Source organism: Rutidosis leptorrhynchoides, chromosome 8 (assembly GCF_046630445.1).
Source record: "Rutidosis leptorrhynchoides isolate AG116_Rl617_1_P2 chromosome 8, CSIRO_AGI_Rlap_v1, whole genome shotgun sequence".
Taxonomy (NCBI): domain Eukaryota; kingdom Viridiplantae; phylum Streptophyta; class Magnoliopsida; order Asterales; family Asteraceae; genus Rutidosis; species Rutidosis leptorrhynchoides.
The window spans coordinates 305,595,360-305,622,886 of NC_092340.1; the positions used below are offsets into that span (position 1 = coordinate 305,595,360).

The 27,527-nt window shown below is 35.8% G+C and overlaps 1 protein-coding gene across 1 annotated transcript; it reads right to left on the reverse strand.

Moving 5' to 3' along the window:
- Positions 1 to 24,738: 24,738 nt before the first annotated feature.
- LOC139864381 (uncharacterized) lies at positions 24,739 to 25,441 on the reverse strand. Its single transcript, XM_071852959.1, has 2 exons — positions 25,220 to 25,441; positions 24,739 to 25,125 (listed from the first exon to the last, which is right to left on the reverse strand). Exons 1-2 carry the CDS (start codon positions 25,439 to 25,441, stop codon positions 24,739 to 24,741), a joined length of 609 nt encoding a protein of 202 aa, XP_071709060.1.
- Positions 25,442 to 27,527: the final 2,086 nt, after the last annotated feature.

The window sequence follows — 27,527 nt, forward strand, 5'->3', positions numbered from 1 at the left end:
ATCAACAATTTGGCTCACACTCAGCAGATTATGTTTCAGCCCTTCAACTAAAGTAACTTTCTTAAATGTTACACTTCCAGCTTTAACAGTACCATAACCAATAGTCTTTGCAACAGAATTATCCCCATATCTTACAGAGGGACCCTTTTCTTCAACAAACCCTACTAGATGCTCTTTGCATCCAGTCATGTGTCTTGAGCAGCCACTATCCAGATACCACATATTACCCTCTACACAAGACACAAACAAAAGAGAATGATTAGTTTTTAAGGGTAACCCACTTTTCAGTGGGTTCAATTGGAGTATTCTTCACTCTCCGGACAAAAGTTTTGTTTCCAATCCAGATCAACTTGTCCTTGATAGATTTTAAGACACTTATATTTTCACAAGCTTTGGGTTTCCATACCTTCTTAATTTTCTTAGGAAAACAAGATGTTCTTTTAACTGAAGGTTTTTCTTGACTCTTGATTTTTTCATTGAGTTTTGAGATTTTCTTTTTGAGTTTATGAATAGTCTTAGCTTGATTTGACTTTGACCTTCTCTTAGTTGACCTTTTTGGATCTGAACAAACACAAGTGTCAGAGGATGATTCAGAATTGTCCTTGTAACTTGATTCTTGAGTGTCAGACTCTATGTCAGAACACACACTTTTATTTTGAGAGAGTAAACTGTTAGAGTCTGAAGGTTTCGAAAGTTCAGACTCTAATGGATTTTTACTTTCAAGTATTATAGTCTCAGAAGGCTCAACAGGATCTAATGACCTTACAAAAGCATTGGTTAAAATCTTTTTGTCACCATCAAATTTTACAAATGTGTTTAGTAGGATGTCAGGTTTGAATACACTTGGATCAACTTCCACATTATTATCTAATATGTAGTTTTCACCTAGTATAGCTTTGACATCATTTGGAATTTGTTTGGCAATAGCATCAGAATTTTTTTGGAAGATACACACCAAGATTTACAAATTAATTCATAGTGTTTTGACCTTTTAATGGATCTTTCTAATTCAATATATATATTTTAGTTTCTTCTGTATATGCCATTTTATATGTGTCAAGTTCAACCTCACATTTTTTTAAGACTTTAATTTCAGCATCTTTGTCTTTGATAACATTTTTAAGATAAAAAATTTGTGTTCTTAACCTATCAATATCATCTAAACACCATTGAAAGTCAAGCAGCAAGTACTGAAACATTCTCACTTTTTCATTATCAAGATAGTTCACAAAGTTTTGTACCTTATAGGCAGAAACTTTATTACAAGTAGTGTCCTTATCCATCTTCTCAACAGCTTTCAGATCCTCCTCAAACTTGCTAGAACCACCATCCTTTTCAATTATAGCTATAAGACACTTGTCATCCTCCTCATCAGATGATGAGTCTTCATCTTCCCATGCTTCTGTGTACAAAGCTTTCTCTTGTTCTTTGACTTTTCTACTTCACTTTTTAACTTCATGTACTTCAGCTTGTACTTTCTTGCTTTGTCAACAGACTTGTTGGAGTTTGAACCTCCTTCACCCTTAGACCAGCAGTCAGTAGCTATGTGACCTAATTTTCCACACTTAAAATATTTAGCTTTCTTTGGATCAAAAGCACCCTTGCCTTTACCCTTCTTGAAACTAAACTTTTTCTCCTCAATTCTTTGAGTCAAAAGAGCCATCTGGACTTCCAGATCTTTGATCTCCTCATCAACATCAGATTCACTATCATCATCAGAAGTTTCATCACTCTCAGATTCAACCTTGCTGGAGTAACTAGAGAATAACTGCTTATTCTTTTTTGTGGTAGCCACCAATGCAGCTTCTGGATCTTTAGCAGTTTTCTTAGCATTGATCTTGTTCTTTAGTTGTGTTTTCTCAAAGTTTGATAGTATACCAAACAACTCACTTAGCTCATAATCATCTATCTTCTCACTAATTATCATAGAGGTAATCACAGATTCAAAGTTTGAAGGTAGCAGTTCAATGAACTTTTGACACAACACTTGTTGTGTTTTCTCTACACCAACACTTTCAAGATCATTTATCAGAACCTGAAATCTTGAATGAAGATCACTTAAAGATTCTTTAGGCTTAGCAGCAAAATTTTCATAGCATCTAATCAGATTCTTCTTCTTCTGAGCCTTAACAACAGTGACTCCTTCATAGTCATTAAGCAACAGATCCCACATAACTTTAGCAGTCTTGGCATGACTGATCTTTCTGAGAATTGAAACAGTAACATTATTTCCAATAATACTCCTTATCTTGCTATCTAGTTTGAACTTTATGGCTTCTGCTTCAGTCCACCTTTCTCTAGGTGTTTCACGAAAATAGGCAGGTTGTGCAACAACAGTATCTGAGGCAGGAACATCAGCTATCATAGAACCAGGAATAATGGGTCCTGTTGTAAGAACTTGTTCAGCTTCTTCATGAATAGATCCTAAAAACCATAGGACTTTCAATTTCCAAGTTGCAAAATCTGTGCCATCGAATATTGGCACACCTTTTCCAGCCATAACTGGGGTAGGAATGGTACTGGTAGACATTTTGATAACAATATGGATCGTTTTTAAAGATCACCGTGATAGGATTTACACCTTTCCCGCTCTGATACTAGTTATTAGTTCACAGTAATATAACTATGAATACCAGACTCTCACTTTATACTATATATAAAGAATTTAAGTGCAGAAAATGAGAGAACACGATAATGAAATAAAGATTGATAATGTTTATCGTACAAAGTACATCTTTCAAATGAACCATACGTCCCTATTTATACAGATAAAGACCAAATCTGGATATCTGGTTTCCAAAACTACTTAGCTATAAAAATGGAAAAGATAAACTAAAAATCAAACTAATTTGCTAATAAATCGAAAGTCAACTCTGGAGATAAAACTGAATCTTCAAAACAAATCTTCTTAATCTGCAAACATATCTCCAGAATAATCTTTAGCTTTGGCTTCAAGAAATCTTTAAACGTTGACTTCAGCAAATCCAGAGTCTGCAACTTCAGACTCTAAATCTCCAGACTCTAAAATCTGCAAAATACTTTTGACTCATCAGATTATTATTTTCATTTTCCCAACAATGTTGTATGTTACTATGTTAGTGTATTGTCTGCACTAATATTCACCACTGTAAAAAATTCTAATTACTCTCGATTATTCTCCGATTACTCATCTTTAAGAACAATCAGTTCCAAATTTCAAAAATTCGTTTAATTAATCGGTCAACGTCGGTTGATGGATCAAAACTAAATTTGTTAATTGATCAAGCCAAAATTGAATTGAGTGCAATTAGTTGAATGACTAACCTTCGGAAGGGTTTCCTTCGGTTTGCGTGATGAGTATGAGGGGTTTTGTGGTGGTTAACTTTTGCGGAGCCTCCAAGGTGAGCTTAGAAGAGTAATCAGCTGTGGTAAGTGTAAAGTGTTGATTAATTGCCAAATGTGTGATTATGAGCAGTATTTATAGGCATAAGATGGCGGTTACCAAGGATAACAACCACTAGCCCACTAGACCACGATTACCACTCCTGGAATCCTCTAATCATGCCCACTAACTGCTCCACGTTCTCCTAATTTTTTGGACGGACAAGTATCTGTGCAAACCAAGTCAAATGCTAACGGCACGCTACGGGTGACGTAGCGTAAGAGTAATCGTGGCCTAATAGCTGCGTTGACTTGGTATTCAACCAGGAGTTGAAGCTAACGTCCAGCTACAGGATACGCCATGCGTCACACGTGACGGCCATGGTGGGACGTACGTCATTAAGTCCCCCCAGTTTGGTTGTAATCAAATTGCCTTTAATTGTAACCGAACTATATTGAATAAAATATTATAAAAGGCCATCATTACTGACATGCTGTAAACGTCAAATCCTGTTTCCTCGTAGGGTGTACTAGGGGATGATGTTAGCAATCATTATGTTTTACAACTGTAAAAATGAAACGCCACGAATCCAATGGCTATGGTTCAACATCCCCAGGACACGTGTTCGATCAGGATCAAAGCCCATGAACTGGGCCCATAGTAAGTTTCTTCTATAAATATGGCATTTTTACCTTCTCATTGTTACATCTCTATCTTGGCTTCCTTGTTATTAAAAAATTCTTATCTCCTCTCCATACGCGTGCCGTTTTCATTCTAAGGTAAACCAAAATGTCTAAGGCTAATGTTTCTATGGAAAACACTACCATTACGACGGAAGAGATGGAGAAATTTATAGCCGAGTATCCGGTACTTCAAAACATACCGACAATGGTAGTGATACCCGACCATCGTGCTGACGAGCCGCCACAAGGATACTTTACCTTGTATTGGAAAGCGGTGGCACTGGGCAACTTGCGTTTTCCGTTGAGCCCATTCGTGGCGGCTGTGCTAGACCATTATCACATTAGCATCTCGCAATTACATCCTCACGCATGGCAGCGTGTTACTATTTTTGAGATGTTTTTTAGGGCACAAAATAGACCCGCCAGTCTGAACGTTTTCCGAGCGACGTTCAAACTCACTGCTTCCGGAAAGGGATGGTACACTTTTGAGAAAAAGTGCAACTTTACCACCAAGAAGTCTCCGTCCCTCCATGATTGGAGGGGAATGATTTTTTTTGCCGGGACCGAAATGCTGGGTGAAGGGCGTGCCCACCTCGCACAATGGCATTCCAAACGTTCTCCGGATGTATCCAAAACTCTAGACCTTGACCAAGGGGAGTGGGAGCTTTTTAATTTGTGTAAGGACGCTACGTTAGAGATGCGTCCTTACGGCGAGGTGATGCTGAAACTCTGCAATGTTCAGTATTATTGGCCATGGAGTGACAGAGTGCCATTAATCATGTGCGACGGAAGGGGTATGCTCTTCGTGCCGCTATGTCTTTAAACTTGTAAGTATTCTACTCATGTAATTTTTCTAACTCAATTTCTTTTGCAGAGATGGATTTCAACAGAGTTCTCCGCCGCCCATCTCTTGACGGCGTCTCCTTCAAGAGATTCCCAAAAGCCAACCTTCCGGAAGGTCATCCGTTGAAGGGAGATGATGTTGTTGCTGGTTCATCCACCAACACTGCCAGCGACATGGCAACGACACAACCTACAACCGGCTCAACTCCTTTCACCAATCCGGATCCGATATCCGTCGCTGCTCCCCCGGTTCAGCCGGAACAACAACTTCAATAGCAGAAACGCCCCCATTCTCCCCCAAAAGTGACAGTCACAGCTGGTGGTCACAAGAAGAGGAAAACGCCACGAGAAGTTGCAGAAAGCAACTTAAAAACTTTTGAAGAGATTCCCAGCCAAGGTGGGTATTATGAAAACCCTGATAATAACCCCACTACGTCACCAGAATCCCAATGGGAGAAAATAATCAAGTTTGTTATTTCTCCAGGGTTACGCATGGGAGTCCCTATCGTCCATCTCCAAGATTCATCCGACGCCCATGGAAAGGCGTCGGAAAAAGACATACTGACGGCATTCGGTTCTGGCGGCGCGTCCGGCCAACGTTCTACTTCTTTGGAGGAGCCTTATTCTCCTAGTTTTGGGAAACAACCCACCTTCAGCCATATGGAGACCATGTGGAACGTCTCTCACAGTGACGCTCTGTCGCAATTTGAGTATCTGCAAAGGATTTGCCCTCCGGTACTTTATGAGGCGGTCCGAAAAATGCCCGATAGCGCCGCTCGTTGCGCCAGGGTTCAGCACATTTATGAAGGGTTGGTTTTGACCAGGGACGAGCTACAACGGACTATTGATCTGGACCAACGTTCCCGTCGCGCGGAGGCTGACGGTAAAGAGCTGAATGTTGAAATTGTCAAGGTCAAGGAGGAGCTGGAACAGGCTAAGCAAGCCGCTGCCGCAGCAGAGGTTGAAAAGAAGCAGACCCTGAGGGAGGCCCAAAAGGCTATTAAAGAGATGGCCTTGTGTGTCGAAAAAGAACAAACTGCGCTAAAGGACCTGGAGGCAGCGCATAAAGAGCTGGCGGAGGAGAGAGCCAGTAAGGAACTCCTCACCGCCGAGAACCAAGAGTTGTCCACTGCCAACCGAAAGGTAGCGGACGATTTTAAAGAGTTTTGCATCCTCATCCCCTCTATTTTTTATAAGGCTCTCAAAGTGCCGGAGGTGAAGGAGCCGTTCCAGAATTTGGTTGACGCTACGAGGAAAGTGGAGCGTTTGGACGCGTATACCACGTTGGTGGAACAAGTTTAAATAGCAGAACCAATTCCAGAGGTGTTCCGAAACATGGCAGATGAGGACGCCTACAACCTCCATGATGCGGCGGTCAATGCTTGCGCGGCCATTAAGGTACCGTTTATTGAACAGATTGGGTCGACGCCGGACCTTACTTTGGCTAAAGTGAAGAAGATGATCCCGTAGTTGTAGGGATTTTTGTAATTCTGTATTCATTTTTAATCCTAATGTAATGATTGTAATTAAGTCAATGAAATATCATTTCCTTATGATTCTTGTTATTTTACTGTGTTCCAACTGTAGTAAAACATGTTTATATAAATATGTACGTACCGTCGTCACGGTAACGTACCATTTGTCAAGGTTACACTTGATGATTGTTGACATTGCACTCATCTACTTAGTGCTGGGATTAATGCAACAGATACGAAATCTGAAGGCATCCCGTTCTGAGGGCTAGGCGTACCTCCAATACGCCTAGCATCGCCAATGCCGTCCAAAGATTAGATGATGTCCTTGTTCATGGCATAAGTAACTTGCGAGTGGACTTACATTTATAACACTGAAGCGCGGCCATAACAGTTACACAATACATTAATAATGAAGATTGAAAAATGCATTTAATTGAAAACTGAAAACAAAGAAGTCTAATGCTCGATACGCTTACATTTGTGGTGATCAATCACAAACTTGGTAGAAAAAAGAAAAAAATTCAACAACGAAACGATTCGAAATATTTAAACATAAAACTTCTTTAAATTGTTTGTGTGCCAAGTACGCGGCACAAATTTGCCATCATGCATCTTTAGGTTATACGCTGCGTTGCCAAGTGCATCTGCAATCACATACGGGCCTTCCAAATTGGATCCCAATTTTCCAGTATTCTCGACCCGACTGGCGTTATTATTATGCCACACATAATCACCGGGGCGGAAAGCACGTTCCTTCACACGATGATTGTAATACTTGGCAATTTTCTGTTTGTTTGACGCTTCCCTGATAGCGGCAGCATCACGCCTTTCCTCCAACAAGTTCAAATTTTCCTTCAAGCTAATGACGTTGGACTCATCATTGAATTGCACTACACATTGGGTTGGGACAGCAATTTCAGCGGGTATCACCGCCTCGGTACCATATACAAGGCTGAATGGCATTTCTCGATTACTTCCCTTTGGCGTGGTCCGGAACGCCCATAATACTTGTGGAAGCTCATCTGCCCAACCTTTCTTGTCCGTGTCCAACCTTGCCCTTATCCCGGCAACGATATCCCTGTTGGTGACTTCGACTTGCCCATTTTCCTGCGGATGGGCGATAGAACTAAATGTATGTTTGATATTCAACCCGTCACACCATGAAAACGGATCGTGAGCAAACTGTTTGCCGTTATCACTTACAATTTCGTGTGGTATTCCGAAACGGTACATGATTTCCTCCCAGACAAAATTCACAATCTGTTTACCCGTTATGCTCTTTAAAGGTTTGGCTTCAACCCATTTGGTGAAAAAGTCAATTGCAACGACCAAGTGTTTTCCATCCGGGAAGGGGCCTACCAAATCAATTGCCCATTTGTAAAAGGGCCAAGCAGATGTCACGGGAATTAGCTCATTGATGTTAAAGCATAGGTGTACGAAATAGTTATATTTTTATTGCAAAATACTATTAAATACGATACAATTTTACACAAGTTATTAATTTATTTATAAAGTGGATATACTTAAACCTTGCTACAACACTTATAGGCAGTGTACCTAATCGTACAGTAGTGTAGTTTTTAGTAAGTCCGGTTCGTTCCACAGGGAGCTAGCCAAGTTTAACGCTATATTTTTAAAAACTATATTTGTGTGTATATATATATATATATATATATATATATATATAAGTAATATTATTATTATTATAAAAAGGGGGATTTTACCGTTTAGTGACCGATTTGTCGATTTTAAAACTTAAGTCGCAATTAAAACCTAATGTAAAATATTAAAAATAAATATAACTTAATTTAAAGCGTAAAGTAAATGATGATAATAAAATTGCGATAATTAAAAGTGCGATAAATAAAATGACAGTAAATAAAAGTTGCGATAATTAAAAAGTACGATAATTAAAAGTGCGATAAATAAATTGACAGTAAATAAAAGTGCGACGAGATATAAAATAAATGAATTATGCTTATTTAAACTTTCGAAATCATGATGTTTGACGTGTTGATTTTTATTTATTACCATGGGTTAATTGTCCTTTGTCCTGGATTATTCGATATGTCTATCTGGTTTTTGTCCATAACAGTCCATCAGTCATAAATATAAAGTGCGAGTGTCCTCATCAAATTATTCTTATATCCGAAGTCAAATATTCCAACTAATTGGGGACTTAAACTTTAATAAGGTTTTAATACTTTATTATCAATTACACCAAGTGTCCTTGCATGTAATCCACCCCTGTTTTAGTAAGTCCATTGACTATTAATCCATTCCCGTGTCCGGTCAAATGAACGATTATTAGTACTTATAAATATCCCGCCCATCGTGTCCGATCGAGTGTATGTAGTTATTTATAATTACGTCCAATTGTAAATCTTTATATTAAATTAACGAACTATCATTCAGTTAAACAAATATAAAGCCCATTAATAGTCCATAGTCTAATTTCTACAAGTGTCGATCTTTTGTCCAAACCCCAATTATGGTCCAAAGCCCAATTAACCCGTCTTTAATATTTAAACCAACATCATGATTACTTTGATTTAAATAAGCATAATAATAACTTAGCTACTAGACATTAATTTAAAAAGGTTGAACATAACTTACAATGAGTAATAATAGCGTAGCGTTACAAGGACAGAATTTCGACTTACACACTTACAACATTTGCTACCATAACCTTATTATTATTAATCTTAAATTAAAATTAAAATTATAAAATATATATATATATATATATATATATATATATATATATATATATATATATATATATATATATATATATATATATATATATATATATATATATATATATATATATATATATATATATATATATCGTAGAGAGTGAGAGATTGAATTGAAAAAGGTGTATTAAATTCGACCAAAACACGCGAAATTTATAGGACCTGACCTGCTACAGGCTCTCATGCGATCGCATGAGCTTTGTTCTTCCAGGCCATGCGATCGCATGGCCAGCTGGATCAGACCACATTATCTTGTTTTCTAGTTTGCCGACGGTTTTTAATATATAATATAATATATATATAATTTTAAGAATTAATTATATATTATATTATATTCATGTGCATAGTTGACTTGTAATTTTTAGTCCGTTGCGTCGCGAGTTGAGAGTTGACTCTGGTCCTGGTTCCGAATTTTCGAACGTCCTTGCGTACAATTTAATATCATGTACTTTGCGTTTTGCGGCTCGTACTCTTGTAACTTTTAGACGTTTCTTATTAATAAATTGAACCACTTGAATTGTACTTTGTACTTTTTAGCGTTTTGGTCATTTGCGTCTTCAATTCATCGAATCTGTCTTTTGCCTTCACCTTTTAATATTTAAACGAATATCACTTGTAAATAGAACAATTACAACTAAAAGCTTGTCTTTCTTGAGGGATAATGCTATGAAATATATGTTCATTTTTAGCATTATCAAATATTCCCACACTTAAGCTTTGCTTGTCCTCAAGCAATATAGTCTTGAAATAAAAACATACTTGAATCACTTCTTTATTCTTCACACTTTGTACATCAGTGATTTCTATACGGTGGTATGAACAATGATAGTAACGATGTGGTTTACAGTCCTACATGACTATAAAAATTTAGATCCTTTAGGAAATTGGATCTTTATGAAAATATTTGATCTTTTGAAAATTTCAATCTAGCTTTTACTCTAGATAAGTCTTCCGGAATAACCCTTCACCGGTGTTTGCAAAATATTTTTGTGGGTTAGGTGAGTTTCAGATTTGAAAATTTTAGCTCAAAACTTATGGTTTTGTGTCACCCACTTGCTAACCTTGTATTAGGAAAGCAACACGTTCAGTATACTTGCTCCGTATATTACCTTTCGGTAAACTACCGTCCGGTTGTAAAGGAAAGCGTTGAACAAGCAACTGTTGAGACAATGTCCCGTGACATGCTTTTGATTATGATCTATAACGTGTCGGATGCAATTACTATCCTTGGTAGGAGCAATAGTAAAGATCACCCTATAGTTTTTCGGTCTGGCACAAGGTCCTGTCTTTGACCATGCTATGCAACCACCGTTCTTACGGTTGACACCCGATTTGGTTCAGGTGACCTAATGAATTCCGGTGAATTCTTAGGATTTTACGTTCAATGGTAATGAAGGCATTAAAAATGGGTTTTCAGAAAATAAATCAGTTTGTAATTTTGATCAAAATATTTTCTCGTTCAAACTCGAGTTTAGATATCATCGAATTCCATGAGTTTGTAATTCTCAATCTTTAAGGTCAATCTCAAGGATTGAGTAATATCAGGCTTAAAAGCTGATTTTTGATCTTTAAGGAGATTATCCTTTCTGGGAATCTGATTCATTAGTCTTATAAGCTAATTTGCACGGTGCCCCCCCATTGTACGAGACAGATCCTCTCATGGTTAGGATAAGTCTGACCACTTGGCGACCCAGTTTGATACTGAGGTCCGTGGATTTCTAGCTGATTTTCGAGAAAACTTTTCAAGGTTTTTCGTAGACTCTACAACTGGTCTGGATGACAACTTCCTGACCTAAATCAAGAAGCGCATGTATTTTTCTCTCGAAAGACTTTACTTCCTTTTAAATTTCATTTATATTACAATAAACTGGGTAAAACTGATTAATATTGTCCAAAACAAAAGTATCTTCAATTATTTGGTCAAAAATATGTGACATATGTTCTAAATAACTTGGTAAATTTTTCCCACACTTGGCTTTTATTTTCCTTTCTTTGCCTTTTTATTTTCCTCTATTCTATTTTAAATGAATTCTAACATTTTGGTTTGTTTCTCAATTTATGTCCTTTACGAGGTAACAATAATTTCGGTGTTAACACCTAATTTTATCGTTCATAAATATGTATAAACATGATTTTGAATTCATTTATTTGAAATTTTTTAAAAATTTTACTAGAATTGGGTAGTCAGTATATAAGACTAGGGCTGTTCTTTATTATCAGAGAGCACTAGATTCTAATACAACTACTGCGTTACTAGTATTTTTAATGGTAACCAAGTGTTTAAATTTAAAATTTTAAAAATCCGAAAGAATTTAACCCCTTCCCACACTTAAGATCTTGCAATGCCCTCATTTGCAAGAAATCAGTAATAATTTAAATTATTGAGGGTGATTAGCGTAGAAAAATGATTAAATTTTACAAAAGTTTCCAAACATATTGACGTTTGTTTGTTGAATGATAAATGGTGCACATCATTTGTTCATTCCGTCTTGTTGTTACATCACATTTGTTTTTTTCGTTTTGTCATCAAAATTAGTAGCTTTTGCTGAACTTAATGCCAGTCTTTGAAAGTTCGCTATTTTACCCTGTTGTGTACAATTGACAATATACATACATACAAATAATAACATGCATAGTAATTTGAAATGGGACTTAACATCCCACTTTCAAATTATAAATACGAAATATTAGTAACAAAATAAAAAAATGTTAAAAATTACATAAAAGTATCACAATATTATATGTTTTAAACATAAGTAAATAAAAATAATAAAAGATAAAAATCACCAACGTGAACTATATCAATCTGGATAGGGGTTCCAGTTCATGTCGTCGGTCGGGTTCCACGGTTGGTTATAGGTGTACTGATAGGCTTGGCTGGGGTCGTAGAGAGTAAATGGTGGTCGCGTATCGGGCTGGTTTTGCGGATAGTAAGCAGGTCGAGTCGGTACGTAGTTATTTGGTACCTAAGGTGATAGATGGCTCATGATCTGATGCTGATAATAGTGTCATCTATCATACTGTTGTTTCCTGGAATGCTCGTACACATTCTCGGTGTGCCACTTCTCATACTGACTATGTCTAGCCTCGTTTGTCATTTCTTCCTCATCTATACGCTAGTAAACATCAGTGACAGCCTCCCTAATGACATCCCTAATGTCATCCGCTTCCTCCATTTCCTCATCTGAACCTCTCTCTACCTGTGGATGAGGGCCCTGGTATGGTACTGCCTGATTGCGTTTGCTCTTTAATACCTTTGCACCCTGATAGACTCGCAATCCTAAAGTCTCAACCTGTTCTCTACATACCATCAGTGGACCCCCTTGATCCCTATCTACGCCTAAATACTCTCCAATGAGAGTAACAAAAATATCTCCTCCTATTATTCCCCCGTCCTGTATTCCTTCCGCCATTTTGGACAGATAAAAACCAACATAGTAGGGAATATTAACAAAGCTTCTAGTGTTTTGAATACACTTAAGGTAAAATAAATCGTGTAGAGTCATTTTCTCCTTGTTGTTACCTCTTTGTGTAATCGAGTTTGCTAAGAATCTATGTATTATACGAAGCTCGGCTTTGTTAATATCTAAATATGAGTGTCTTCCTCCCCGCGTAAAAACATTATAATTTGACATACGCCTCTAAACGGCGTCCGCGTCAAAATTCCTATCTACCCTTTCACCATGATAAATCAAATTTGTATAATCAGGCAATAGTAATTCAGCGGGAGTGTAAATCTGTAAAGCCCTGGCCATGTCCAGCATGGACATCCTATACATCCTACGGCCAAGTAAAAATCTAAGAAAATTCTTATCGTCTAACCTAACTACATCTGTATCAAGTGATATAGTACTCATAAGCTCAACACACCATTCCTTATACACAGGCCTACCAATGGTGAATAAACGTTCCCAATCGGGAAAAGAAGAGTTCCCATACCTTTGGATCAGATGCTGCCTAACTGAGTTAGCTAGTTGGACCCTTTCCAAAGGCTCCCAATCGATTACCCTCGGTACTTCTACATTTTTCGGTACCAGTTTAAATTTGTTACTTTGGTACGTCGGGTAATCTCTCTAACTTCGATCAAATCTCAAATTGGGATGCAACAGCTCTTCATGAATCGTTGGGTGTTCTATTATTGGATGAATCAGAAATTGTATGTAGGCATTAACATATTCTTGTTGTGGATCATAATATGGTATGTGTTGATCATTATGATATTGTTGTTCTTGTTGTTGTTCCTGTTCAGGTTCTGGTTCATATTGTGGCTCATATTGCATTTCTGGCTGTGGTTCGTTTTCAGGTTATCTGGATGATGATGCACCGTCCGTATCGGTATTTCTCTGCAAAACACATTAAACACAAAATTTGTGCATCCAAATATGCATTAGTGTTAGCAAAATAATAAATTAAAACAATTACAATAACATGTTTAATCCATATTAAACTTATACTCATTTTCATATTTTTATCAATTCTACACTTTTTCAAATAAGCATATATGAAAATGTTTACAAAATTCATAAGCATTCAACTCAAATAACATGTTAAAATAACCATTATTAGTAATTAAACAAGTTTCAAATGGCATTTAAATCAATTTAATCAAGTTCATGAATTTTAGACTTGAAAAGTCCAATTTAATTCTCAAAAATCATGTTTAGGATCAAAGTTTGGATCATTTAGCTACCTAAACATGTTACACTACTTAATTTAGCAATAATTCATGACAAAATCGGCCATAACCTGTTTATATCAAAAAGCCCCAAATTACTCAAGAACACAAACCCTAGATTTCTAAAAATTTTGAAGTTTTTGGCTTCAAATCATGTTAAATAGCATCAATCTAGGTTATACATGCATAATATACTAACAATTTAACTCTAATTACACTAGAAATTAACAAAATCAAATTAGGTAAAATTTAGCTCAAGAATACTAAAATTCAATTTTAAAGAGTTTTAGGGGTGAAATCTTTACCTTTTTGCTTCCCCATCTGAAGAAAGGCGTGATTATAGCGGATTATTATGAGAAATTTGGTTGATTTTGGTGAAAAATGGCGAATTTTTGAGTGGGTTTGTGGGTGTGTTCGTGAATATGTGTGTGTTGTGAAGATACAGAGAGCAGCACGCTAGTTTAATGTTTCTGCCCAGCTTTTTACCTCCATGCGATCACATGGATCCCTCTTGCAAATCCCATGCGATCGCCTGGGCCCAGGTATTTTATTTTTTTTATATAAAAACCTTATACTTATAAAATAAAAATTAAATAAATTTAAAATTTTGTTTTCCTTGTTATTTAGGACGAGGTCGTTTCGGATCGTTGTCCTAGTCCGTCCCTCGACAACATTTTAAAATTTGTCATTTTAAAGCGTTGTTTAAAAAGTAAAGATTTTTGGGTTTTTAGATGTTTTTGGCATATTTTAGATCAATAAAATTAAAAATAATGATAATAAAATTTCTCGTCCCTCCCTTGGGTAAAGCAATTTCGGTTCAACGACCTAGTCTTCAACTCACGACGAATTTTAAAAATCATATTTTTAACTTAGTGAAATCAAGTAAATTTTTGTTTTTAAATTCACACCAAACTTAAATTTAAAATGCATAAAATTAAAAATTCATTTAAATATAATTAATATTTTTAATTTTACAAACTTATATTAAAAATACTAGTTTAAAATATTTACAAACTTAAATATATTGATTTTAAAAATTTATAATATTAATTTTAAAAACATGGTAAAGATAAAATTAAAAATCTTTTTGGTCTTTTATCCCACTTTAATCAATCAAATATTATCAAAAATATACGCCCCTCTTTTCAGTAAAGTAATTTCGGTTCCATAACCTAGTTTTACTCCTGACGAATTTTTGAAATATTTTGGTTGATTGATTAAAGATATTTATACCTTAAGAATAAAGTAAATTTCGCAGTGATGTAATAAATTTTTGTATGATATCAATAATTTCGGTTTCGCGTACCTAATTTTATTGAATACCAATTTAATACTTTATAGCGAACGATTCAGCGTTTATTATCAAAAGGTTAAAAGCAATAAATAAAAACAAAAATAAAAACTGTACATACTTACCTGTGAGAAAGAATTCTCAGAGACCTGCTTTAGCCGACTCATAGGAGAGTCGTGTGATTTGGTTTTCCATAGCTACGTAGGCGTAACCTCGATTCTTTAATAACTTTTCTTCTAAACATAAGAACGGTCCTTCTCTGCATAGAGTAACAAATTCGGTATTTGAATATGTTTGATTGTTTGAACATTTACCTTCGTGTGACCATTTTTCGCATTTATGACATCTTTCAAGGTGTCGTGCTCTTCTTTTTGTTGCGGATTTTGATTTTCCTTTACTAAAATGTATCTTATGATGATCTTTCCTGAGTTCTTTCCTCACTTCGTCTATTTTTACTCTTATGAAGGATACCAGTTCACTCGAAAAGATGTTATTATTACGTTTAGTAATCATAGCGTGTAGTAGTAGACCATGGTTCAGATCAAATGAATTCTTCATCTCATAAAGCCTAAAAGAAATAAAAATTCAGAATGGAGGGAGAAGACTAGTTCTTTAGGGTCTGCTAGGGAAAGACCATTCGGATTCCATTTTCAGAAACTACACGAAAACAGAATATCTAACTCTAACAGAAATATATATTATACTTAAAAGACTCGAATCTCCCCACACTTAGTTAGCCGTGGTGTCGAAATTGTGATTCACTTCGTTGTCAACTTCCTTTGGACCATGTATGTAATGTTTAACTCTGTGACCATTAACTTTAAATTCAATCACATTTGAATTTATTAACTCTATTGTTCCGTATGAAAAACTTTTTTAACTATGAATGGTCCAGACCATCTTGATTTCAATTTTCCAGGAAATAGCTTGAATCGTGAATTGAAAAGAAGAACTCTGTCTCCTTCTTTAAATTCTTTTTAACTTCTGATTCTTTTATAATGCCATTTCTTTGTTCTTTCTTTATAGATTAACGAATTTTCATATGCGTCATGTCTTAATTCTTCTAATTCGTTTAGTTGACTTAACCGTAGACGTTCGGCTTCATGTAAATCAAGATTACATGTCTTCAAAGCCCAAAATTCTTTGTGCTCAATTTCTACTAGAAGGTGACATGCTTTTCTGTAAACGAGTTTAAAAGGTGTGGTTCCAATTGGAGTTTTGTAGGCTGTTCTAAAAGCCCTGAGTGCATCCTCCAATTTCATGGACCATTCCTTCGGATTTGATCCTACGGTTTTCTCAAGAATACGTTTTAAAGCTCGGTTGGTATTTTCAACTTGTCCACTTGTTTGTGGATGATAAGCGGTTGAGATTTTATGAGTTACTCCATATCTTTTGAGAACTTTCTCAAGTTAATTGTTACAAAAATGAGTACCCCGATCACTTATTAAAGCTCTCGGTGTTCCGAACCTTGCAAAAAGACGTTTTAAGAAGTTGACTACAACTCGTGCATCGTTAGTTGGGAGAGCTTGTGCTTCCGCCCATTTAGATACATAATCAATGGCAACGAGAATGTAGAGATTATTATGAGATTTTGGAAATGGACCCATAAATTCAATACCCCAAACGTCAAATACTTCACATACTTGAATGACATTTTGTGGCATTTCATCACGTTCACTTATTTTTCCGGCCCTTTGACAAGCATCGTAGGATTTACAAAGAAGGTGTGCGTCTTTGAAAATTGTAGGCCAATAGAATCCAGCGTCATAGACTTTTCTTGCTGTAAGTTGAGGCCCATAATGCCCTCCTGTTGGTCCTGTGTGACAATGGTTTAAGATTTGACTAGCTTCATCTCCGAATACACATCGGCGTATTATTCCATCGGGACAATTTTTAAACAAATGTGGATCTTCCCAGAAATAGTGTTTTATATCACTAAATAATTTCTTTAGTTTTTGGTACGACAACCCTTTTTCAAGGAATCCACATACTAAGTAGTTTGCATAGTCTGCAAACCATGGAATTTCACTATAATCTATCTTCAATAGATATTCATCAGGAAAGTTGTCTTGTATGGCCGATTCATTTAGAACTTCTAATTCGGGATTTTCAAGACGAGAAAGATGATCAGCTGCGAGATTTTCTGCTCCCTTTTTGTCTCGAATTTCAATATCAAACTCTTGTAAGAGTAAGATCCAACGGATTAATTATGGTTTGGCATCTTGTTTTGAAAATAGGTATCTAAGAGCAGAATGGTCGGTATAGACCGCCGTTTTAGCTAGAACGAGATATGAACAAAATTTATCAAAAGCAAAGACAATAGCAAGGAGTTCTTTTTCAGTAGTTGTGTAATTCGTTTGTACTCCTTGTAACGTCTTACTAGCGTAATAAATAGGTTGAAATCATTTTTCAATCCTTTGTCCTAAAACGGCTCCCATTACAAAATCACTTGCATCACACATGAGTTCAAATGGTAGATTCCAATTTGGAGTTATCATGATTGGCGCATTAGTGAGTTTTTCTTTAAGAATATTAAAAGATTTGATGCATTCATCCGAAAAGATGAATGGAGCATCCTTTTCAAGGAGTTTATTCATAGGAGTGGCAATTTTAGAAAAATCTTTTATAAAACGTCGGTAAAAACCGGCATGCCCTAGAAAACTCCTAACTCCTCTAACATTGGTGGGATGTGGAAGTTTAGCAATTACATCTACTTTAGCTCTATCTACTTCAATTCCTTCCTTTGAAATTTTATGACCAAGAACGATGCCTTCTCTAACCATGAAATAGCATTTCTCCCAATTAAGAACTATATTTGATTGCTCGCATCTAATAAGCATTCATTCAAGATTAACTAGACATGTTTCAAAAGTCTCACCGAAGACTGAAAAGTCATCCATGAAAATTTCCATGCATTCTTCTATCATGTCGTGAAAAATCGCCATCATGCACCTTTGAAAGGTTGCAGGGGCGTTGCAAAGTCCAAATGGCATGCGTTTGTAAGCAAAAGTACCATAGGGGCACGTGAATGTGGTTTTCTCTTGGTCCTCGGGTGCTATTGGAATTTGAAAATATCCGGAAAAACCGTCAAGAAAACAATAGTAACTATTCCCGGCTAACCTTTCCAACATTTGATCAATGAAAGGTAAGGGAAAGTGATCTTTTCTGGTGGCGTCATTTAATTTTCTATAATCAATACAGACACCCCATCCTGTTATAGTCCTAGTAGGAATAAGCTCATTTTTTACATTTGTGATGACAGTCATGCCACCCTTCTTAGGTACGCATTGAACTGGGCTTACCCATGGACTATCAGAGATTGTATAAATTAAACCTACATCTAGCAGTTTAATAATTTCTTTCTTAACAACATCTTACATATTAGGATTTAGTCTTCATTGACGTTGCACATAGGTTTTATGACCTTCTTCCATAAGAATTTTATGTGTGCAATACGAAGGACTTATTCCTTTAATATCATGAATCTTCCATGCAATAGCTAGTTTATGAGCTTTTAGCACAGAAATGAGTTGAGATTTTTCATTTTCAGTAAGAGAAGACAATATTATTACAGGTAATTCAGATTCACCATGTAAGTAAGCGTATTCCAAATGGTCTGGAAGTGGCTTTAACTCTAATGTCGGTAGTTCTTCTATCGATGATTTGTATCGATATCTGTCTTCTTCTTTTAGCATTTGAATTTCTTCTGTTGTGGGTTCGTATCCATTAGCCATGAGTGTGGCTAACATTTCAGCTTCATCAATTGGATCAGTTCCTTCTCCTAAAGAACATTCTCCTGTTCCTTGTAATTCTGGAAATTCTTTTAACAATTCTGCATGTAAATCTATAGTTTGAATATAATAACATGTATCATCTGCAGATTGCGGTTGTTGCATGGCTCTATCAACAGAAAAGGTAACACTCTCGTCCTCTATACTTAGGGTCAGTTTCTTACCAAACACGTCTATTATTGCTTTAGCTGTGTTTAAGAATGGTCTTCCTAATATGAGAGGAACTCGAGAATCTTCTTCCATGTCCAGAATAACAAAATCTACTGGAAATAATAAAGTACCAACTTTAACTAGCATGCTCTCAATTATCCCTCTAGAATATTTTACTGATCGATCAGCTAGTTGTATGCTTATTCGTGTTGGTTTCAATTCTCCAAGGTCTAGTTTAGTGTATAGTGAATACGGCATTAAATTTATACTAGCACCTAACTCTGCCAATGCTTCTATTGAACTAAGACTACCCAGAAAACATGGAATTGTGAAACTTCCTGGATCAGAGAGTTTTTCTGATATCTTCAACAACACTGCAGAACAAGTAGCATTCATAGTAACAGCCGAGAGTTCTTCCATTTTCTTTCTATTTGTGATTAGATTTTCAGGAATTTAGCATATCTTGGCATTCCTGAAATCACATCAATGAAAGGAAGATTGACATTTATTTGTTTAAATATATCCAAGAATTTAGATTGCTCGGCTTCAAGTCTTTATTTTCTCATTTTACCCGGTAAGGAAGTGGTGGTTGGTATGGTTTAACATAAGGTTTTGCCTTAACTGTGTTATCTTCATTAACTTTTTCAACTATCGGTTCTGTTTCCTTTTCTTGTTCAGATTGTGGTTCTTGTGTAGTAGGAGTAGAGTCATTAGAAATTTCAGGTATTTCAGGTGGTTTAAGTGTAATACCACTTCTCGTGGTAATAGCTTTAGTTGTTTCATTCCGGGGGTTAGCATTTGTATCGCTAGGTAGACTTTCCGGTTTTCTTTCACCTATCAACCTTGCTAGGTTGCTTACTTCTTGTTCCAGATTTTGGATAGAAGCTTGTTGATTTCTAAATGCTTGGGCATTTTGTTCATTGGTTTGTTTCTGAGATGTGAAAAATTGCGTTTGAGATTCAACTAGCTTTGACATCATGTCTTCTAAATTTGGCTTTTTATCATCGGTTTGTGGTGGTTTAATTGGAAAAATAGGTCTTTACTGATTATAAATATTGTTGGATACTTGTTGATTGTTAGGACCTTGTTGATTGTTGTATGGAACATTTCGGTTATAATTCTGATTTTGATTGTAGATTGGTCTTGGCGGTTGATAATTATTTTGATAATTATTTCCAGGCCTTTGGTTCATGTATGAAACATTCTCTCTTTGTTCCATTGTTTGTTCAATACTGAGACAATCTTTTGTCAAATGTGGTCCTCCACACTGCTCACAACTAATTCGTATAGCGTGAATATCTTTAGTCATCTTTTCCATTCGTCTCTCAAAAGCATCTATCTTTACGGAAATGGAATCAAAGTCATGGCTAGAATCGACTCTAGTCGCTTTAGATGATCTAACGATATTTTTTTCTTGATGCCACTCATGTGAGTGGGAAGCATGTTATCAATAATTTTGTAAGCTTCAGTTACGGTTTTCTTCATAATGGAACCACCAGCTGCTATATCGATGTCTTTTCTTGTAGTGATGTCGCATCCTTGGTAGAATATTTGTACTATTTGATAAGTGTCTAAACCATGTTGTGGACATCCTCTCAATAACTTTCCAAATCTTTTTCACGCCTCATATAGAGTTTCATTTGGCTTTTGCATGAACGTAACAATTTCTCCTTGAAGTCTCACGGCTTTAGATGCCGGAAAAATTGTTTAAGAAATTTTTCAACTAAGACATCCCATGTATCAATCGCCCCTTCAGGTAACGATTCTAACCAATCTTTGGCTTCTCCCTTTAAAGTCCAGGGAAATAACATGAGATAGATCTGTTCATCCTCAACTTCTCTGATTTTAAATAGAGTACAGATCCTATTAAAGGTACGAAGATGTTCATTTGGATCTTCCTTCGGCGCACCACTAAATTGGCATTGATTAGTTACCATGTGTAGGATTTGTCCTTTGATTTCATAATCTGGCGCATTAATGTCTAGTTGAGTAATTGCATGACCTTGGCCAGTGCGTTTAGCCCTCATTCGGTCTTCCATACTTAGAGGTTCTAGATTTTCCATGATTGAATTTGTTGAATCTGAATCACTAGAGGATTCTGACTTAATGGTTTCTTCCTCGACAATTTCTGGATGAGTCATTTGTGGTTCAGGAGGAATGATTAGTGGTTCAGGATCTCTGAATTGTCTCTGAATATCCTCCGGATTCTCAATTGTGAGGTCGGGTTCAAAAAATGGATTATCGGAAATTTGAATTGGAATACTTGGTCGACTAGTTACAGGTGATGAACGAATGAAAGGTGGTGAACGTTTTGCTCGGTGCATTCACTGAATATCCTATTAGTTAAAAAATAAAAATTTTATAAGTTATCAAATTAATAGACTTTTCTGATTTTGCCCACGTTTTGAATAGCCAATAGATGCAGCAGGTAGCCAGGACCCTTTAAATCGGAAGCCCACAACTCGCCACAAACAAATCCAACTATTACTACGAACCAGAAAATTTTGGATGTCAATCAATTTAACCGCTTAAAATAATTTTTCGTTTTGAAATTTTAGAGAAGAAATAGAAAATTCTATGTCCTAAAAACTAGAGCGTCGAGAATAAGAAAGAAAAAGAGTGCGTCGAAAAACGTCGAAAAATAAAAGGTCGAAAAACAAACAGTCGAAAAATAAAAATAAGAAAATAAAGCATCGAAACTTAAAAGGTACTAAATACTAAAAATTAAAACTTAAGTCTAAAGGTATTAAAGCTTAAAAAGAATTCTATATTCAAAACGGCAATAACTTAAAAGTCACTAAAATCTAATAAATATTTAAGCGATAAGCGACGTCGTAAAATTCTAGAGCATCTAAATCTTAGTCTAAAGAAAAAGTATTTAAGGGATTTTACGGCAAAGCATAAAAATCTAGAAATATAAATAACTACGGCTAAAACTAATTACGAACGATAAATATACAAATTGCGAATAAAAAGATATAAAATATAAAAATAAAACTTAAAGTTTTTTTTTAAAATACAATTTTTATAAAAATATTATTTTTATATTATTTATTTTATAAAAGTATTAATTTTATAAATAATAAAACTAATTAAAACTTAATATTACAAATTAAAAATAATAAAACTAAAACTAATATTAACAGTTAATTAATTAATTAAACCCTAATTAGGGTTACTAATAATAATAATTATTAATATTCCGTAATTAATGTTGTACTATGATTAGACCTGGCGTGTCAGAATAGGCCATGCGGTTGCATGGTTTTAACTCTTCTGGGCCATGCGATCGCATGGTGTGTGGATCCAGGCCAGCTGATGGGCTGCTACAGTTGGGCCCGATTACTTTTACTTATTATTTTTTTTCTGTTTTTAATTTATTTATATAAAATAAATAAAAACTTAATCTTTTAAAAACTAAAATAGAAATAGAAAAACTTTATATTTTAAACAAACTCTTAAAAATATATATATTTCGTTTTTCTTTTTATATTTTTGTATTTTTAATAGTTAAAACGTATTTTTACAAAAAGAAATTAAAACGTAATAAAAATCTTTTTTTTATAGCGTTTCGCTTCGTCGATTCCCCGGCAGCGGCGCCAAAAATACTTGATGTTAAAGCAGAGGTGTACGAAATAGTTATATTTTTATTGCGAAATACTATTAAATACGATACAACTTTACACAAGTTATTTATTTATTTATAAAGTGGATATACTTAAACCTTGCTACAACACTTATAGGCAGTGTACCTAATCGTACAGTAGTGTAGTTTTTAGTAAGTCCGGTTCGTTCCACAGGGAGCTAGCCAAGTTTAACGCTATATTTTTAAAAACTATATTTGTATATATGTATATATATATATATATATATATATATATATATATAAGTAATATTATTATTATTATAAAAGGGGGGTTTTTACCATTTAGTGACCGGTTTGTCGATTTTAAAACTTAAATCGCAATTAAAACCTAACGTAAAATATTTAAAATAAATATAACTTAATTTAAAGCGTAAAGTAAATGACGATAATAAAATTGCGATAATTAAAAGTGCGATAAATAAAATGACAGTAAATAAAAGTTGCGATAATTAAAAAGTACGATAATTAAAAGTGCGATAAATAAAATGACAGTAAATAAAATTGCGACGAGATAAAAAATAAATTAATTATGCTTATTTAAACTTTCGTAATCATGATGTTTGACGTGTTGATTTTAATTTATTACCATGGATTAATTGTCCTTTGTCCTGAATTATTCGATATGTCAATCTGGTTTTTGTCCATTACAGTCCATCAGTCATAAATATAAAGTGCGAGTGTCATCGTCAAATTATCCTTATATCTGAAGTCAAATATTCCAACTAATTGGGGACTTAAACTGTAATAAGGTTTTAATACTTTATTATCAATTACACCAAGTGTCCTTGCATGTAATCCACCCCTGTTTTAATGAGTCCATTGACTATTAATCCATTTCCGTGTCCGGTCAAATGAACGATTATTAGTACTTATAAATATCTCGCCCATCATGTCCGATCGAGTGTATGTAGTTATTTATAATTACGTCTAATTGTATATCTTTATATTAAATTAATGAACTATCATTCAGTTAAACAAATATAAAGCCCATTAATAGTCCATAGTCCAATTTCCACAAGTGTCGATCTTTTATCCAAACCTCAATTATGGTCCAAAGCCCAATTACCCCGTCTTTAATATTTAACCCAACATCATGATTACTTTGATTTAAATAAGCATAATAATAACTTAGCTATGAGACATTAATTTTAAAAGGTTGAACATAACTTACAATGAGTAATAATAGCGTAGCGTTACACGGACAGAATTTCAACTTACACACTTACAACATTTGCTACCATAACCTTATTATTATTAATCTTAAATTAAAATTAAAATTATATACACATATATATATATATATATATATATATATATATATATATATATATATATATATATATATATATATATATATATATATATATATCGTAGAGAGTGAGAGATTGAATTGAAACAGGTGTATTAAATTCGGCCAAAACACGCGAAATTTATAGGACCTGACCTGCTACAGGCTGTCATGCGATCGCATGAGCTTTGTTCTTCCAGGCCATGTGATCGCATGGCCAGCTGGATCAGACCACATTCTCTTGTTTTCTAGTTTGCCGACGGTTTTTAATATATAATATATATATATATATATATATATATATATATATATATATATATATATATATATATATATATATATATATATATATATATATATATATATATATATATATATATATATAATTTTAAGAATTAATTATATATTATATTATATTCATGTGCATAGTTGACTTGTAATTTTTAGTCCGTTGGGTCGCGCGTTGAGAGTTGACTCTGGTCCCGGTTCTGGATTTTCGAACGTCCTTGCGTACAATTTAATATCTTGTACTTTGTGTTTTGCGGCTCGTACTCTTGTAACTTTTAGACGTTTCTTATTAATAAATTGAACCACTTGAATTGTACTTTGTACTTTTTAGCATTTTGGTCATTTGCGTCTTCAATTCGTCGAATCTGTCTTTTGTCTTCACCTTTTAATATTTAAACGAATATCACTTGTAAATAGAACAATTGCAACTAAAAGCTTGTCTTTCTTGAGGGATAATGCTATGAAATATATGTTCATTTTTAGCATTATCACTCATGCGCTGGCATGTGAATTTGTGGGGTGTGACGTTGGCATGAAGCACAAGCTTTGATGATCTCTTTCGTGTCACGGTACATGGACGGCCAAAAATACCCTAGCCGCATTATCTTCCCCACAACGGTCCTAAATCCTGAATGCATGCCACAAGTCCCTTCATGCACCTCCCTTACGATTGTTTCTGCCTCGCTTGGGCCAACATACCTTAAAAGCGGTGCCGTGAAGGATTTCTTGAACAGAACTCCATCCCTTAACATGTACATAGGTGCTTTCATACGAATCTTACGTGCCGTTGCCCCGTCAACAGGCAACATCCCGCTCTTTAGGTACGTAACGATAGGACTCATCCACGTCTCGACCTCTTCTACAGTGGCTGCCTCCTGTGATTATTTTGCAAGAAAATCAGGGCATGTGTACGTTGTGTTATAATCAGATTATGCGTATAGCGTGTTTGTTATCTAAGCAAGTCAATACCTGTACCACGTCAGTAGATTTTTGACTAAGGACTTCCACCCAAACGTCCTTGGCGAAGTGGCTGAACACGCTTGATGCGAGTTTGCTGAGTGCGTCGGCCTTTTTGTTCAAGGATCGCGGCACTTGCGTTATTGAAAAATGCTCGAATTTGTTGGCCATTTCTTCTGCCAATGCCAAATAATTTTGCATAGCCGGATCCCTAGCTTCAAACGTCCCGTTCATCTAATTCGCCACGAGTTGGGAATCAACCGACACCTTTAGGTATTTTATTCCCATCTTTTCAGCCATTCTCAAACCAGATAGCAATGCCTCATATTCCGCTTCATTATTGGAGGTGGGGAACTCAAAACGCAACGCGTAGGTATGTTCCTCTCCATCAGGACCAATTAAAATTAGACCTGCACCCGCTTTGTCAGAACTCGATGCTCTGTCCGTGAATAGTTCCCATGTGACGATATTCGGTACTTCTTCGACGACCGGCGCTGGTGGCGTGGCGCATATGAATTCAACCATAAAATCTGCCATGATTTGGCCTTTGACAGCGGTACGGGGGGCGTAATGGATTTCATGTTCACCCAGTTCGATTGCCCACTTGGCTAGCCTGCCAGAAACCTCCGGTTTGCTCAATACCTGCATGAAAAACTTGTTAGAATAACTTTCTGCCAAGGTACTCCGTTCTCAATCGCCGTACCGTACCTATTTAATAGGCAAATCAGTTAGCATCAGCATTGGGTACGGTTGAAAGTACCGTTGCAACCGTCTTGCGGTGTGGACCAACGAGAAAATGAGCTTCTCGATCGGTTTGTAGTTGACTTCACCATGTTGTAGTACCTTGCTCACAAAATAAACTGGCATATGTGTGCCGCCATGCTCCGTGACGAGCACCGAGTTAACAGCATCAGTTCCCGCCGTCAAGTAAATTGTCAAAGTTTCGCCTGAGAACTCTAACGTGTTAGCATCACAATATTTATAAATTTGTAAAAAATATTACGGAACGGCTACTTTACCCGGTACTGGTGCCGTCAACGTCGGCAACGTCCTTATCAAAGCCTTCATTTCCTGGAAAGCCTGATCCACTTCAGGAGTCCAGTTGAAGTTCCGTCCCACGTTTTCTTTCAACACTTTGAAAAATGGAAGTGACCGTTCTGCCGCCTTTGACAGAAATCTGGACAACGCTGCCAACTTTCCGTTCAGACTTTGTACCTCCTTTCTCGTTCGCGGTGCTGCCATTTCATCAATAGCTTGAATTTTCTTAGGGTTTTCCCGTATGCCAGGGGTTGTGACGACGTTCCCCAAGAACTTTCCTTCCTCAAATCCAAAACTACACTTCTCCGGATTCAGCTTCATGTTGATTTTTCTTAGAGAATCGAACGTTTCCTGAATGTGTGACGCCCCGTACAAAACCATCATGTACGATTCGTCAACAACAGGATCTTTACACGGTCAAGTACTACATGCTGTTTGAAAACCAGTTTTGCATTCATAAAAGATAGCGTTTACAAAAGATAGCGTGACACAAAGGTCGTTACAAGGTCATTATTTGATAATAACATAAACCACGAATGCAAAGGAAAAGTTTCATGATTGAGACATCTCTAAGTAATGCAGCGGAAATTCTAGCACAGCAGGTCCTTAACAGCAAGTTTAACACCAAGACAGCAAGTCTAAACAGCGGAAGTAACAACATCTAAGCACCTGAGAAATACATGCTTAAAAAGTTAACACGAATGTTGTTGAGCTATAGTTTGTAAACAGTAAAGTAATATAGACCACGAGATTTCAGTGCTTCAACCAGCAGTTTAAATAAGTATTCAAAATAGTATGAAAAGTATATGTTTAACCGTGAGCACATGGTAACTAGACTTAACGTAAATATAAATATCACCCCTTGAAAGTACACCTGGCGAGTGCGTATGTCCTTGAATTATTAAACACCTGTTAAATGCTAGCGCGACTAGCCCGAGTAGGGATGTCAAACCCTATGGATCCATATCTAATATTCGCGTCTACCGGTTCAAAAACCAATAGTTAAACGTTACCGTGCTAAGGGGAATCTTTATGCCGTTGTATAACCCACACATATGTAAAGTTTAAGTACTCGTGTCAAGTAAGTAAAACGTAAAATGTGCATGTATTCTCAGTCCCAAAAATAGTATAAGTAAAAAGTGATGCTATAACTCACAGTGATAAAAGCGGTAAAGTCGGTAATGAAAGTAAGCAAGTAGCAAGTCGGTCCGAAAGGTCGTCAACCTAAATCAAAGGTTACTAGGTCAGTAGGTTGTCTTTATAAGTTCTAATAGTGCATAAA

Coding starts and splice junctions, on each gene's coding strand:
- LOC139864381 (XM_071852959.1), bottom strand. CDS start 25,441: ATGAACGGGACGTTTGAAGCTAGGGATCCGGCTATGCAAAATTATTTG. Junction 25,126..25,219: donor AATCTACTGACGTGGTACAG/GTATTGACTTGC, acceptor AAATAATCACAG/GAGGCAGCCACTGTAGAAGA.